This window comes from Enoplosus armatus, chromosome 9 (genome assembly GCF_043641665.1).
Source record: "Enoplosus armatus isolate fEnoArm2 chromosome 9, fEnoArm2.hap1, whole genome shotgun sequence".
In the NCBI taxonomy this organism is placed as follows: domain Eukaryota; kingdom Metazoa; phylum Chordata; class Actinopteri; order Centrarchiformes; family Enoplosidae; genus Enoplosus; species Enoplosus armatus.
Genome location: NC_092188.1, coordinates 4,831,280 through 4,846,092, shown reverse-complemented (window position 1 = coordinate 4,846,092; position 14,813 = coordinate 4,831,280). Strand labels below are relative to the sequence as shown.

The following is a 14,813-nucleotide window of genomic DNA, read 5'->3' as shown; positions in this document are numbered from 1 at the left end:
TAAATGATTATAATTCAATGCAAAGTAGGGTCTAACTACACATTAAAACATAGTAATTGAAATGCTGGAAAAGAAGAAACTTTGGGCCAAACATCTTTTGGCCTGCAAATCACCACATGAATGCTCACTGGGTACTTTGTGTTACACAATTAATGTCATTCAAATGTGTTTTTATGCTACAAGCCACATTGTGTTGTGAATTATTTTAATTTCGAAATGATTTTGCCCTGTTTTTAAAACAGTATGACAACGTGATTCACATCAAGCTGAAAGAAATAGTTCCACATTTTGGGAATAACACTTTCTGCTTTCTTTCAGAGAGTCGGGCAAGAAGATCGATAACGTCTTTCATGGCTGTCCGTTAGATATGAAGATAAAGCCAAAAGACGCTTAGCTTAGCTTAGCATAAAGACTAGAAGCAGGGGGAAACAGCGAAGACTATTTCTTGGCCGGCCACAGTGACTTCTCATATTCCTGTCCAGCTCATAACCACAAAACAAACCACCATTAATTAGTTAGAGGAGCTGGATCTAGAGCCAGGCTAGCTGTTTCCCCCCCGCTTTCAGTCTTTATGCTAAGCTGGCTGTCTCTCGGCTGAGAGCGATATCCAATAAAGTGAACAAGCATGTTTCCCAAAATGCTGAACTACTCCTTCTGTTGTTTGAATGACAAACAGTGGAAGTTTACTGTTTGATTTATGGAAAATAAAACTACATATTTTTTCTCTCTCACTCGAGCAATGAAAAAGCAGTCATCTTTTTTTTTTTTCTTAATTTCTTGTACCACACTGTTGCTTATCTACAGACATGTTCTTCTTGATGTGGCCCCAAGATTTACAAATCATCAGAGGGTTTAAATATCTTCCCTTATCACTGTAAAACATGATAAATGCAAAGGCATATTCCAAAGTTAACAGTACAAATATCAGAGAAACACTAGCAAAGAGGGACATTTAGTAACGAGTAGTGAGCTATAACGATGTAGAATAGAGGTGATACTATGAGAGCAACCTGGATTTGCAACGTGTAAGGATTTTTTTTTCTTTTTGTTTTGTTTGTACTTTAAACACTGCCACATATTACATACACAGTATTCCTGTGGCAACTGCAAAACAGTCATTGCATCTCGTGTTTACTCTCTTTGTGTCAGTACAAACTCACGTTTTCCCACTCCACAAGGTACTGCACCTTCCCGTCGGGCGTGACGCGCCTCGCCAGGATCCTCACCGCCTCCCCTCCTCCCCAGCTCCTGGCCACTGTCCCGTCCCCCCCTCCGACTACTACCCCGCCTCCTCCACCGCCGCCGCCGCCACCGCCACCTCCTCCCCCTCCTCCTCCTCCACCTACACCACCCCCTCCGCCCATGCCGGCCTGGTAAGTGGGCACATCGCGTAGGATGAGGGGCTCCAGCTGCTTCTGCCCTGGCTGGTGTTGGTGGTTGTGTTGGTGGTTGTGTTGGTGGTTGTGTTGGTGGTTATGCTGGTGGCTGTGATGGTGCTGGTGGAGGTGGTGGTGGTGATTGCTGCCATTGGAGTTGAGGGGGTATGGGAAGCAAGGTGGTGGTACTCTGCAGGTGTCCTCCACGCTAGGAAAACAGAGAGAGACGAGCACAGCAGTCATGAACAGGGATAAATAAAGTAGGTTATATTCATGAGGAAACACATTGTAACAAACGATTTAAATCTTTCTAATCAATATTTTAAATAAACAATGGATCAAATGACTGCGTGTAAGGTGACACCCACAGAGAATTATCACCCAACTTTGCAGTGCCTCTCAGCTCTATAGCACTTCAGCGCCTTTTGGGTCATTGTTTTGGTTTTTTGGCCGCAATTGAACTGTTTTGGTTCACTCTCTCTGTCATCATCAACCTCGTTTCCCTGCACACTACCTGCCCAGCACCAAACAGCAGACTGACAAAATTAGCGCTACCTGAACATAGAGGAGCGTTTGGCAGCTCAAGAGCCAGAATATTTCCCTCAAGAGTTACATGGAAAGTGAAAATTGGACTTCGGTTTGTCAGGTGGCCAGAAACACGACTCCAAATGAATGCTAATTTTGCTCCGTGCCTGCTGCATGTCAAAAGAAGCACCTGTTTGCTAACGCGTTCCCCATATCAACTTTATAAGGTCAGGTTTAAACTAACAGTAACTCACAATTATAAGAAGTACTCCAAAGGTTAGTTGTATTCCTGAATACAAATTAGCAGCATTTGACAGTTGATCAGCATTTCAATATATGACTTCTGAAAAACATCACGAGACGACTCAAAAAGGTCCAACGAGGCCACAATCTGTGTCAAAACAAACAGTCCTAAAAACGTCTGATAACATTTTGATTACATACAGTGATCTCCAGGAACTCAACAGGGACATACAGTATGTAGCAATGACTGTAATGGTGATAAGTGACGAGCACTCACAAATCTCCTGCTTTATACCCAAAAGTGTTTCATGCTGCTCCAAGAAAGACCATTTTTACAACCCAGGATACTTTAGCTAATGTGGAAGAAAGGATAAAAAACTGAAGTAAATGAGCTGTTTAACAGCCGAAATGTCCTCAGTGGTTATTCTGTGTATGGTGAAAATGGTCCTGACGAGCTCAGGCTCAAAGGCAGCAACTGAGGGGTCAGCTGGTGCCATCTGATATGTTTGTGCATAGTTCTGTTGGTTAGTAGGAGTGGGATTGTGAACAAGCAGGGGAACTCACTGGAGCTACTCAGCTGCGAACAGTAACATATTGAGGTTAAACAGAGCAGCTTCCGCATGTGACTCTGGATGGCCAATCGAACCCTACAGGAGTTACTTGAAAAGAGGATGATAGATGAGTAGAACCTGTTGTAGTGATGGAGGCTCCTGGAGAGTGCAGTATTTCCGTTGTACGTGGTGTGGTACAGGGCATACATCCGCTTGGGAGGAGAGCTGTGGACGCACAGAGGTTGAAGGTTGCTTTACAACTTTAATCTGAAATAAAATAATATTTTCATCCAGCTGTGTTGCAAACCAGTGGAAAAGACTTTTATCATTTAAAGGTCCAGTTCTCCCAAAACAACAATATATTTTCCAACTTATCCTTTGTGGTACCTAGCCATGCAGATAGTTTTATTTGAGTTAATTTACTTAGGTTTCCAGATATAAGACTTCTGCTGTTACCCCAATACTATGTAGGCGAAAGGAGTTTTGTTTGTTTTGGTCACATGATTGAAAAATGACATTTGAAAAAGTCTCTGCTGTCAAAGGTCAATGTTTTCTACCAAGGACATAATCCCTCCTCCATTGTACTGAGGTGGCGAATATCTTAAAAGCATGTTGCACCATGTTACTCGCCTCCAGGTGGCTGAGGTAAACTATATTTGTGACCCTTATAACTCTTGTCATACTCATCAATACGGTACCAAAATGGTACAACAGCCCTTACCTCAAACTAAGCTCCTCCTCTGACTTCCTGGAGTTGTAAAGGCTGGCCCCTCCCATGTAGCCATGGCAACATGGCAGTAGCTCAATAGGGTTGGCAGCAACTGGGGGTGGACAAGCCTGGGCACAGGAGACACACGCAGATCAGCTTTTGTCTGGATGCCAACATCATCACAGGAGTCAATCAAGCTCTGATACCTCTGTGCTCAGACATGCAGAAAGTTAATTCTGCATATTTTGTTTTGATAAATACGTGTAGATAAAGGTTTGCATACTGGAAATTAAAGTGACATTTTTTTTAAGATAGAGTTGACATTCGTTTTTATTCTTAAAAAACATGTAAGCACATGTATTGCACGTTGCCGCATTGCCTGAGGGCAGATATGGTCAGATATGTCTATGAATACACACAACTAGCACTGATGGATGTGAGGGACATCACCACGGCTCATCAGACGCAGCCGTAGGATGTCCTGCTTAAATGTATCACCTCCGTAGCACATCTCATGGAGCTGGCTGGTTATTGAGGCAGCTCTCCTGACACACCGACTCACGACGCATGAAAAGTAAAAACATCAGAGCGTCTTCAGAGCAATCAATCACTGGAAACATCGTCTGGGGGAGACGCCACCTAAAGGTTTTGGCATTTTTCATCGCTGGACTGTGACATATGGCACCACACTCGGCCCATTATCATTCCCTTCTCTAGCATTACTACGAGGATGGGAGATTATTATTCAGTGGCCTAAGTCGACGTCTGTGCCTTTAAATGGATGTGCTCCGTCAGTGCTGCGCTGTCAAGGTGCCAGCGCCACCTGGCCAAACTGTAATCGACTGCAAAGTGCACTTGGAAATGATCCCAGGCTATGCATATCAGCATTCCTTCCCATCTCACTTTTCCACTACAACGAACCTGCTCCTCCAAGTCGGACGGAGATTAGCATCAATCAGAGGGGCACAATGGGGCCTGGATGTGCCAGAGTGAAAACGAGTGCTCTGTGGAGCGTATTGTTCCAGGATTACTGTATGTGCACATACACGGATCAGAGTGTTGTGTAGGAGGACGCAGTACAATGAGCATTCTCTGTTAAGAATGCTGTGCAAAAATAGTAACTGCCACATGTGATGGTGCCCGTTTCAGTGTGATCCACTGGGAATTGGGTTTGATGATCATGATAAATGCGGTGCTGAACTGCAGATGTTGATGAAATACATGAGCGGGTTTTTGTGCAGCCAGGTTTGCATTTGAATTATGCATTTTTTAACTGAGCCAAACACACGACACTCTCATCTCTCGCACGCTACCTTTACTCTAAAAGGTGAGACTCTAAAGCATCAGCAGGCATTAAGCATTACGGCAAAAAAGGAGACGAAAAATACTGAGCTGCGCTGAGCTGCACTGGGTGTGAAAAGACACGCAGACTGATCTAGACTGCGAAATGAACCTTCATCACGGCGTCTGACTGACAGGTTATTTGGATCGCAGAGAGCTGTTTACCTGGCTGCATAAAAAAAAAAAAAGAAAAGAAAAAAAGGGAAAAAAATAATCAGAGAGGTTTTGTGGCCCAGACCTCCTTCCTCGCCCTGAGTTGGAGACAGAGGCACTGACCTGTGTCTCCATGATGCGACGCTTTGATTTACGTGACTCTGGCCCCCCCACTCTCCTCTGGCAGGGCAGTGACAACGGGCTGAAGTGAACAAAAACACACATAAATTAATATACAAGCGTAAACACACACACATACAGTCCCAATGTGCAATGTTTAGTTTATTAGTGTGTCTCTTCAAAAGCCTTCTGAGAGGTGTAAAATACAAGAAGATGAGAGCGATGACATGACATACTGAAGGATTTTGATTTATTATATTAGTAACAAATTTTACATATATATGAGCCCAAAACACCATCAGCAGGTTGAAAAATATGAACAGAAAAGCCATAAAACACTCGACAAAAATGTCCCTTATTCCCTATCGTCTTCTTGAAGCTGAACTCCTGCAGCTTTTCTCCTGACTTGTTTATGAAAAGTTTATGAACATTTTGTCCTGGGGGTGATGCTACAGAAAAGGCCACAGAGCCATTAAGATCAAAAGGATTTATCCTCGTAGTAGCATGAATGTGTGCAGCACATTGCTTGGCAATCTGGCCATGACCGACTATCTGAGACTTGATTGCGAGACATCTTGTGTAGAAAGTTGACATTTTGGCCTGAGGCAAAAGATAAAATGTCTGACATCGAGAAGGTTTACACCTTCTGGAAAGCATTAATGTTCTCTGGAAATGTTGTTGCAATCTGCCATCTAGACTTCGATATTTCTTGTGTGCAAGTGGGAATTCAATGAAAGCCAGTTTTTTTGCATACAACAGTGATCATATGACCTGGGGTGGCGCTAGAGGAAAGCTAGAAAGGGTTCAGCCGCTGCAGGCTGTGAATATCAAGAAAATCCTGCCTTTATTTTTAGAACTCACTTTAGTCTGGATTACAGGAGACAGTGTTGGTGGTGCAGCTAGACTTATGTCAGGGGCTCATTTAAATCATTAGAAAAAGCCTTCTCGATCCTCTGAGGATAGTGAAAATCCATAGTGTGTTTCTGTGTACCTGCCCTTTAAAACTAGCTGTTTCAGGAAGCTAAGACCAGATCAGTCGCGCACTCTTTTCTCCACCTCACACCACTTTGTTGTATTTTGTTTATTTAATATCTATATCTCTATATATATAATCTCTGTAATAAACTTGTCTGATTTGGTTTATGCAACTATTATAACAGTATAGGTTTTGAGTCAACAGTGTGACTTTCACTCTTGTATTCTGTATTTTGCCACTGGTTGCCAGTTAAGTTGAGAAAGCGTACATTTAGACAGCAGATATCTTCACTCTAGTCAAACAGAACATCTCAGTGATTCCAGCCAATGAGATCAGTGTTTCACTAGAACTAGAGGATGAATTACTCTGCTTAAGATCTGCTTATTATTTCCATATAAGTAAACCTGTAATCTCAAATATCACTTTTTGTAAAAACAAAATAATAAAAAGAATAAGAAGAACCAGCCTCATTCAAACTTCCATTAAAGACTGCTCCACTGCAAAGTATTTACTCGTCACTCAGTCTGAATAAGCACCAGCTAAACGCTAAAAATGTTATAAAACGAAAAGCGTCTCTACGAAAGCTGCAAACTACAATGCAAACACACACTTACAGATGTACAAACGTAAGCACACGGGGGGCTTTAGACTCTTTTAGGAGAATATTAAGACACGGATACTTTTGCGGGCATATGAAAATTGCAGTCCTTTGATTCCTAAAGTTAATTGTTCATGCATAATGACTATATGCCCTGTGGGAATCCCAGAGCTCTTATTGAGATAAGAGCTGAAAAGAGAGACGCTGTCCTTACTCTGACCTTCTCCGGTGCGTGATGTTGATAGGTGGGTCGGTGATGAGGGGTGACGAATCAGACGTCAGCGGAGGCGGGGCTCGAACCTGAAGCCCAAAAAGACACTTCTTCTTCTTGATCTCCTTTCCAGAGACAAACCTGAGGAGACATCAAAGAAAACAGCTTGTACAGTCTGGTGTTGGTTCTTAAAATGTATCCTCACCTTACATCTGTGTGTGTGTGTGTGTGTGTGTGTGTGTGTGCTTTCAGGACTCCTCTTTGATGCTAATAATGAATTTAACGTTACATAAGAAAATGTACTTATTCTCCTGATGAGAAAGTAGACTTAGGAACATTTCAAAGGTAGTGACTGTGTAATTAAGTATACATAATCAGAGCAGACTTTGCCTGGAGAAATTTCAGCTTTTTGACTGCAAGGGTTTTTGTTGTTTTTTTTATTTCAAACACTAAAAGCAATTAGACCTCTAGACCGGTTATTGTGATTTAATAACGACTTGTGTCCTCTTCTAACAAGACAAAATAAGCACCAAGAAGTGATATATTTCATCATTTTGCTCCCTCTGTATTCAAAGTCACACATTTCCCCCTCGCTCATCTCAGCCTGCATGTCCAAACCTACAAACTACGGAGCGCTAAGAAGACCCCTCTATTCATGGAGGGCTACTCATCAATCCAGTCATGTGTGGTCGCTGTTTATTCTTCTCATCATATGCGATGACTTACCTGTCCTTGTGGGAGTTCAGAGCGTTGAGGAGATTGTGACAGCGGTCTTGCCTTGGCGTGTCAGAGAGCTGGAGGACAGACAGGAATGAAAAATCAAAGCAGTGTTTACACGGCGGACGGCCATCAGACAGAAAACCTTTAATGCATACAATCATTTTCTTTTACAGTGGCTGACAGCAGGAGTGTTAATATGGACTTGTTGCAGCTACATGGCTGGAAATAAAAGCCCCGCTGTCATGTGATGACAGGACAAAATGTCTTTTAAAAGCAGCTTAAAGGAGAACCCAAAACCTCCGATAGATGTACAGGAAATGCAGGAGATTCCCCTGGTGTCTCCCTCAGTCACCTCTACTTTTATCTTCCCGTTTATTCTCTGTGGAGCAACTTCAGACTTTAAACCAGGTGGTATCACAACTTTGAGCCTCAGCACTCATTCATATTAACAAACACTAGAGATCATAAAAACAAACAATATCGTATGTAATTGTTTAACTCAGTGCTGTTCCCCTTTAAGCTTACATAGAGGTCATGCTTTTTTTCTTAACTTTAAATTTTACTTTAATGGTAGTTAATAGGCTTTAAGTCTCAAATGCAAAAAAAGGCTAGCAGCATTTCACATCATTTCATCATGGTGCTTAAACGAGGAAATATCAATACCGCGCCTAGCAGCAACGACTCCCAATTCTCATTGGTGAAGGACAGGATTTCATGGTCAAAATCAAAGTATTTCCTCTTGCAGCACAGCGAGAGATGGTAGAGCACTAAATGAGCCAAATCCACCCTGCATTTTAAATGAGAAAAAAGTAAGAATTAGATAATAAGAAACAGGTAAAATACAAAAAAACAGACATAAAACTCAAAAAAAAAATTAGTTTTCTCTCAAAATAAACCCAGAATGTACCGAAGAAAAAACGAGAAATTAGTTTTTAGCTCTAATTTCACTTTTTTCACTGCAAACATGCCAGTAAAGGTTTTATTGTGAACATCACCAGGTCATGGGTAGCCTTTGGATGGTCTCTGGTCCCTTTGTACACACTGAGCACTGGAACTGATAAAACCTGAACAAGACACATGGGGAAAAACATCAAACAGTCATCAGTTATCCTCCACCTTGGTGACTTTGTTTGTCATTTAGTTAAAAAGCTGTCATCTTAAATTTGGTCTTTTCTTTGTGAAATATTATTTCTTTGTTTTTATCCTCACCTCACAATCAATACATCACTGTCTTCTTTTAAAGGATATTAATTATTTTTGTCCAAAACAAGTATATTTTCCACCTCGCAGACTTCTTATCATTTAGTCCAAGTTGATCTTCCCCCCTCTCTTCTCGGGACACGTTATCATACAAATCAGCCTGAACTGGAAATAAACAGACAGGTGTATCTGTTTCACTATAATCTGTTCTGGGTGACCCTGAAGCTCAGCCCATACCACAACAACAACATTGTGCGCATCTGTCCTTCTATACGCATGTGTTCGCTGAAGGTCATCGAGAAAGATGAGGCGCAGACACAGTACGACGGCAGCGCATGCTTACTATTCCAACTGTGAACTCAGTCTTCACTCTTCCTCCATCACCTGCTCAGCAGATGTTGTACCAATCCGGCCTCCCTCTCCCCGACTGTCAATCTAAATCTAACCCCCCCCCCCCCCCCCCCCCCCCGACAGGTTCAGCAATAACACAGTGTCAGGGTGGGTGTAGAAGCCAGTCGGCTAACACAGATGGTTAATGACAATAATAAGTTAATGGATGGATACATTTTATTACACGCATGAGATGCAAACTGCAGCGCGATCAGCAGCTTGCATATCCTCCCGACATCATGTCTGAACGACTACCAGAGAGGTTGATATGTCTGCTCTGCTGTCTGTCACTGTCCCTTTGCTCTCAGTATGTGAGGCGCTCCTGTCCTTGTAACACAATTCAGCGAGTGCACTAACACAGCGCGCTAATAATTTAGTCTTAAGCTAATTAAGGTAATTCCGTGACAAGTGAAGCTGTCATGTAGACGTCTTCATCCGAGTACCTTAATCAGACTGGAATCTTCAGCTCAGACCATTAATCTATTAGTCAGTTGACAAACAGTTTTGAAAACCGATTAATGGTTTAACTGGAAGATAAAGATTAACTGGTTGCAGCTTCTTAAATATTTTTTAATGTTGGTTGGACAAAACAAACATTTGAAGACATTACTTAGGAATTCTGATTCATTTTATAGATGAAAAGATTCATCAATTTATCAATTAAACTGTCAACAGATTATTCGAAAATAAAAATAGCCGAGCAAGTTTGCAATCAGAGTGTACGTGGCTCAGTTAGCACAGTTAGGTTTCTGCTCAGTCTAACCTGAATATTGTACCTAACAAAGTAAAGGTGGTGAGAGGTAGACAATAAAAAAAACGGATCAATATATACCAGGTCAACAGAGAAGTCACGTCTGATATATCGGCATGATATTACTGGCTAATATTGACTTGCTACAAATATATTGGTATCGTCGAGTATGTTGACAGGTATGCAAATAGAAAGTTCAGTAAAAACATCCTTTATTTTTCTGAATTTGTTCATCTTAATTTCTTTAATTCAAGTTTAAAACATTTTGATTGGGATTATTTACAATGACTTAATGTTCAAAATGTACTGGCGTCTTATATCTATTTACATGTTACAATTCTCGAATGACCAAATGTGAGAGATCAATTCATGTTAAATGTCTGTGCAAAAAAGCCAATATCTCGTCATCAGAATGTTTTTACTTTTACTCTCAAATGTTGATATCTGCTTCAACAGTCCCATATCAGTGTAGCTCTTCCACATATTGCCGCTTAAACCTGCCAGATAATCTTAGTTTTGGTGTGCACATGATCATACTCGGAGTACACCGTCAAAATTGTTAACACGGGTCAGCTGCACCAAAGTCCAACCAGAAAAATACCTTTTATATTTATTATACTGACAAACGTATAATACTGGATATAAAGAGCTTTTCACGGTAATCTCAGTAACCCACCTGTCTCCATACAGCAACGGCTTGGTTAGACACTGCGTGCACGCCTCGTGGAACCACTGACCACAGCTTCCACACTGTAACATCTTCAGGTTCCACCTGCAGTCCAACATGAAAACATCAAGAGACTTTAAACACACGAATGTATGAATGAATGAATGTGTCAAACATCTGTCACCAGACACGTTTTGTTTTTATGCATAATTGAGGCTGATGACTGCAGCTGCCACTTCATATTTTCTAAGCTGAAATGTGTCTTCAGGTGTAAACTCCCACCGGGTCCTACTGCTCTTAAAGATACGGCAGTTGGGAGTTTGTTTCATACTGCTTCATGTGCCAGGTGGGTGGGGTTTGCCACAAAAGCAAAAGAGTGCAACATAAGAAAAGCAGCAAAGTATGAAAAACACGGCAAATGCATGCAAGAGATGTTTGGAGTACTTTTTTTTTTTTTTGATTGACAACTTACCTGACAGTATCTGAACTGATGCAGTAAAACATCACTCATACACGAATCCAAGAAAGTCAAAACAAAGTCATACTGCTAATACTGTTTGACACGTGTCTGATACGTCGCATGCAGTTTGCAAATAAATCCACCGGATGACTTTGATTTACAGTAGATGAGAATTTCAGAGAGAAAATGTCTAACGTTAAAGAACATACGTGAACTGTACATTCAAACTTTAACTGGCCTCTGCAGTGTCACTCACTCTCCAGGTCCGGCACAGTAGCAGTAACACTGTTGCTGATTGGTCAGATGCTGCGGATCCCAGTCTAGAGACAACAGCTGGTAGGGCAGCCGGAGTTTCATAAACTGCATGAGCCGGGCAAAGCGTCCCCGTTTGAGGGCCCCGCCTCTCTGAAAAACACAATTTTAGGACAGAACTGATTGGCCGGTGACCCCTCAAATCACTGTCATGTCAGAGCAGCGAGGGAGAAGGATCACATTCAGTGGGGGGAAAGCAATTCGTCTCATTTTATTGTAGGTCAGCTGTGAAAGATAGTGTCCGAAACAGCGGAAGTCTGGACAATGAGATATGGACATTGACCGATTGACAATTAACCGGGTGCTTTCTCATCTCATATCTACAGAACTGGAGCACATGTGATTGATTGACTTTAAATGTTCTTCTCTCAACTTCAGCGTAATTCTTCAGCTTCATAACTATTGATTCTTCATGATTTCTCGGACACACTGTACAACATCTAATATTGAAGTCAATACTGAGGGAATTAGTGCGCTTCTGCCTCGAATAAACCCATTTTCTGCTGTACACAACAGTATAGTGGCAGCGACGGCTGATATATTTGACTGGATTTCTCCCATATTACACACTGAATGTTTTTTTTTTTACCCCAGAGTGTGAGACGGAGAGATTAGCAGCCTGACCTTGGTTGAGACTGCAAAGACACATTGCCGACATATCCACGAATCGCTGTCAGCTTCCGGTTCGATGGTTGGCGTGTGGCACTCTGGATGATAACCTGTAATGGGAGGAGGAGGCAGAGCGTTTAATTCGTGTTTACAAGACAGACAGCCGGAGTGACAATAATGGCAGAGCAGCTCCATGTTTAGTGCTCTGCTAGTTTGTTTCAGCAGCATGCAAAACGTTTTACTATACTGTTTGCATCCAGGGAGCAGGGAGTATGTTTCTCTGCTTTTTCCTCAAAACAAACTGTCAGCGTCGCCATTAGTTTGACAGAATTTCCTGCTTGTGCATCCTGTTTTTTAAAACGTCTTCCCACTTGCACTTCAGTATATTTCATTTCATCATAATACTTTTAAAGCCCCCCTTTCCACTCAAAAATGTGTTTTGCTTATTGTTACTTCGCTTGGACGTTTGAGCGTCTCTGTGCAGAATGATGCGTGCAGAGTTTGACACCAGAAGGCTGAAGGAGGAAAGTTTCTCTGTGCTCACTTTAAACCTGAGGTCACACATGAGAGCATGATTAACATGTGCGCACACACTGAGAGCGGACTTTACAGTGAAGTGGGAGACACCTTGTGTCCAGCAGTTAAACTTTTCAAATGGACAATATTTGCATATTCATAGATTCTGGATTTTTCAATGAGGGAGAAGGAATAAATGTGATTTTTTTGTTGTTGTTGTGGAAAAACCAAATCAGACACAAATTATTATTCAATGCAGATTATTTTTATGTCGTAAAATATGTCTGGAGGGGATCTTTAAATTAGCCCATGAATGAATAAATGAATAAAGTTCACGTCTAATCTCTTTTTTTCATTGTCGTCAGGATGAAGGTGCAACAACTCAAATCCATCATTTGCGACGCATGGTTTTCTGTTGCAACGCTGTTATTTACCATACTTGTCAAATCTTCAAGGTCAGAAGAAGAAGTGGTGGAGGACCACCGCTTGACAGCATATGATCAAGGCGTGCTTCCTTACCGTGGCGACATTTAAGACAATTTATGAGGGGTTCTTTAAGAGGCGGAGCGTCACAAATACAGCAAACTTCTTCCACTCCAGCTGCGACTGAGACAAACAGAGAAAGACACAGAGAGGCAGGGGAAGGGGGGGGAAGTAAATGTGAAAGAGGAAGACAGAGAGAGAGCAGTCAACAGCATTAATTTATGTATATTGATTCACATCCTTGCCACCTCATTGATTTCAGTGTCTCCTGCACCCTTTTAGATTTCACTTCATTTGACGGGCGGATATTCAGCCTGGTCCTAACAAGCGTCCAACTTCCCCCCTTCGCTTGATGTTAGGTGGAGTGGGGGCGCCATTTCCCTGAGGAGTCATTACTCTAATAAATTCATAAACAGACTGTAATACACCAATTACATCTCAACGTGCCCCGATCAGAATACTCAGAGCACTCGCCATCATAACCTACAACGTGACTGTAATTTCTTGTCTGCATTTTATTTTGTTTTTTGGAACGACAATTCAGAGATCCTCAGACAAAAGGTACAACAACAAAAAAAAGAAAGAAAAGTTTTCAGCTTCACGAGGGGAAAGTATCAGAGAAGCGTTCCTTCAACTCCTCGGGCAAAGTTTCAGAGTGGAAACAAACACCTTTAGTTGGAGTTCAGCTGAGCGTTTGTGCACTCACAAACTCAAACTAGGAGATTTCTTAACACAAGAAATACAAAGTGCTCATAACAGGAAGCTATTTACTCTTCTAGCTGAGGGGAGGGAAAAAAATGTTTTTCTTACACGAGTGAATGTCCTTTCTCAGTACCCAGAACTCCGAGTTGTCCTCAAATCTCACCAGACAACATTGCTTGACTCCATCTACCTGAGAGGGAGATAGCAGGTGAGCGGAATGATTGACAAAACTAAATGGAAGTCTTTTTAAATCCAAGTGAACACACACACATTACACAGTGCACACACACACACACACACACACACACACAAAAAGTCTCTTTCTGTCACACACCCATACACACCTCCACATGCACTTACTCTTTTCACATTGCCGAGGTACAGTAGTCCATCACTCCATCGAGCCAACACATCATCTCCTTCACTTACTCCCCCCATCCTGAGGAGAGAGACAGCGAGAGGGGGAGAGAGGAGAGAGAGCAGGGCTCATGTGAAATGGAAATCCGATTTATTCGCTGAATACTTTGCTGCCGTTGCTGACAGAGGGGTTTATGGCCCCGCCGTTTCAGCTGGCTCTCAGACAGGCGGGCTTCGGTGCAAAGGGGTTAAAATCCCCCCCCCCCCCTCACACACACATACACACCCCTCCACATCCTCCTCCTTTTAGACCAGAGCATAGCGACAGCCTGTATCCACCACAGTGAAAGATGAGAGTGAGTACACAACCAGAGAGCAAGACAAATGATTACTGCACACATGAAACACACACACACACACACACACACACAAAACACTGCATGATGACTGCTGCAATACAGTTTGATTGAATGAGCAAAGATCACTGTGCAGCTACTTGAAGCATCTGCCAGGCACTTTGCTCTTTTCTTCTTCTTCTTCTTCTTCTTCTCTCAACATCTTAAAAAAAAAACTTGAATAGATGCCCGAAATGACTGTGCAGACATTATCTCTGCACGTTGAGCATTTGTTCCAGTGCATGCACTCAAGTCAAGACAGACGCAGGATGCATAACAGTGTGTGCGTACAGCCTTTTGTGAATCAAAAAGGAGATCGGGCAAATTGCACAGTAAGCTGGCCGGTAAAGGGTACCTGTCAAGTCGAACTCCTTTCCGTCGGGGTCACAGTGATTCCTGGGCAGGCTGGACATGAAATGCCCTCATCTGCTGTGGATCTCCGCTGCCC

At 42.3% G+C, this 14,813-nt stretch overlaps 1 protein-coding gene across 1 annotated transcript; it reads right to left on the bottom strand.

The window, feature by feature from the left end:
- Positions 1-1,145: 1,145 nt before the first annotated feature.
- phf1 (PHD finger protein 1) lies at positions 1,146-14,051 on the bottom strand. The gene is made up of 14 exons (XM_070912308.1): positions 13,974-14,051; positions 13,722-13,803; positions 12,948-13,034; positions 11,928-12,022; positions 11,248-11,396; positions 10,541-10,636; positions 8,519-8,587; positions 8,187-8,310; positions 7,530-7,597; positions 6,813-6,944; positions 5,022-5,100; positions 3,417-3,532; positions 2,834-2,920; positions 1,146-1,584 (listed from the first exon to the last, which is right to left on the bottom strand). The coding sequence occupies exons 1-14, from the start codon at positions 14,049-14,051 to the stop codon at positions 1,146-1,148; spliced, it is 1,701 nt and encodes a 566-aa protein (XP_070768409.1).
- Between the last annotated feature and the right edge of the window lie 762 nt (positions 14,052-14,813).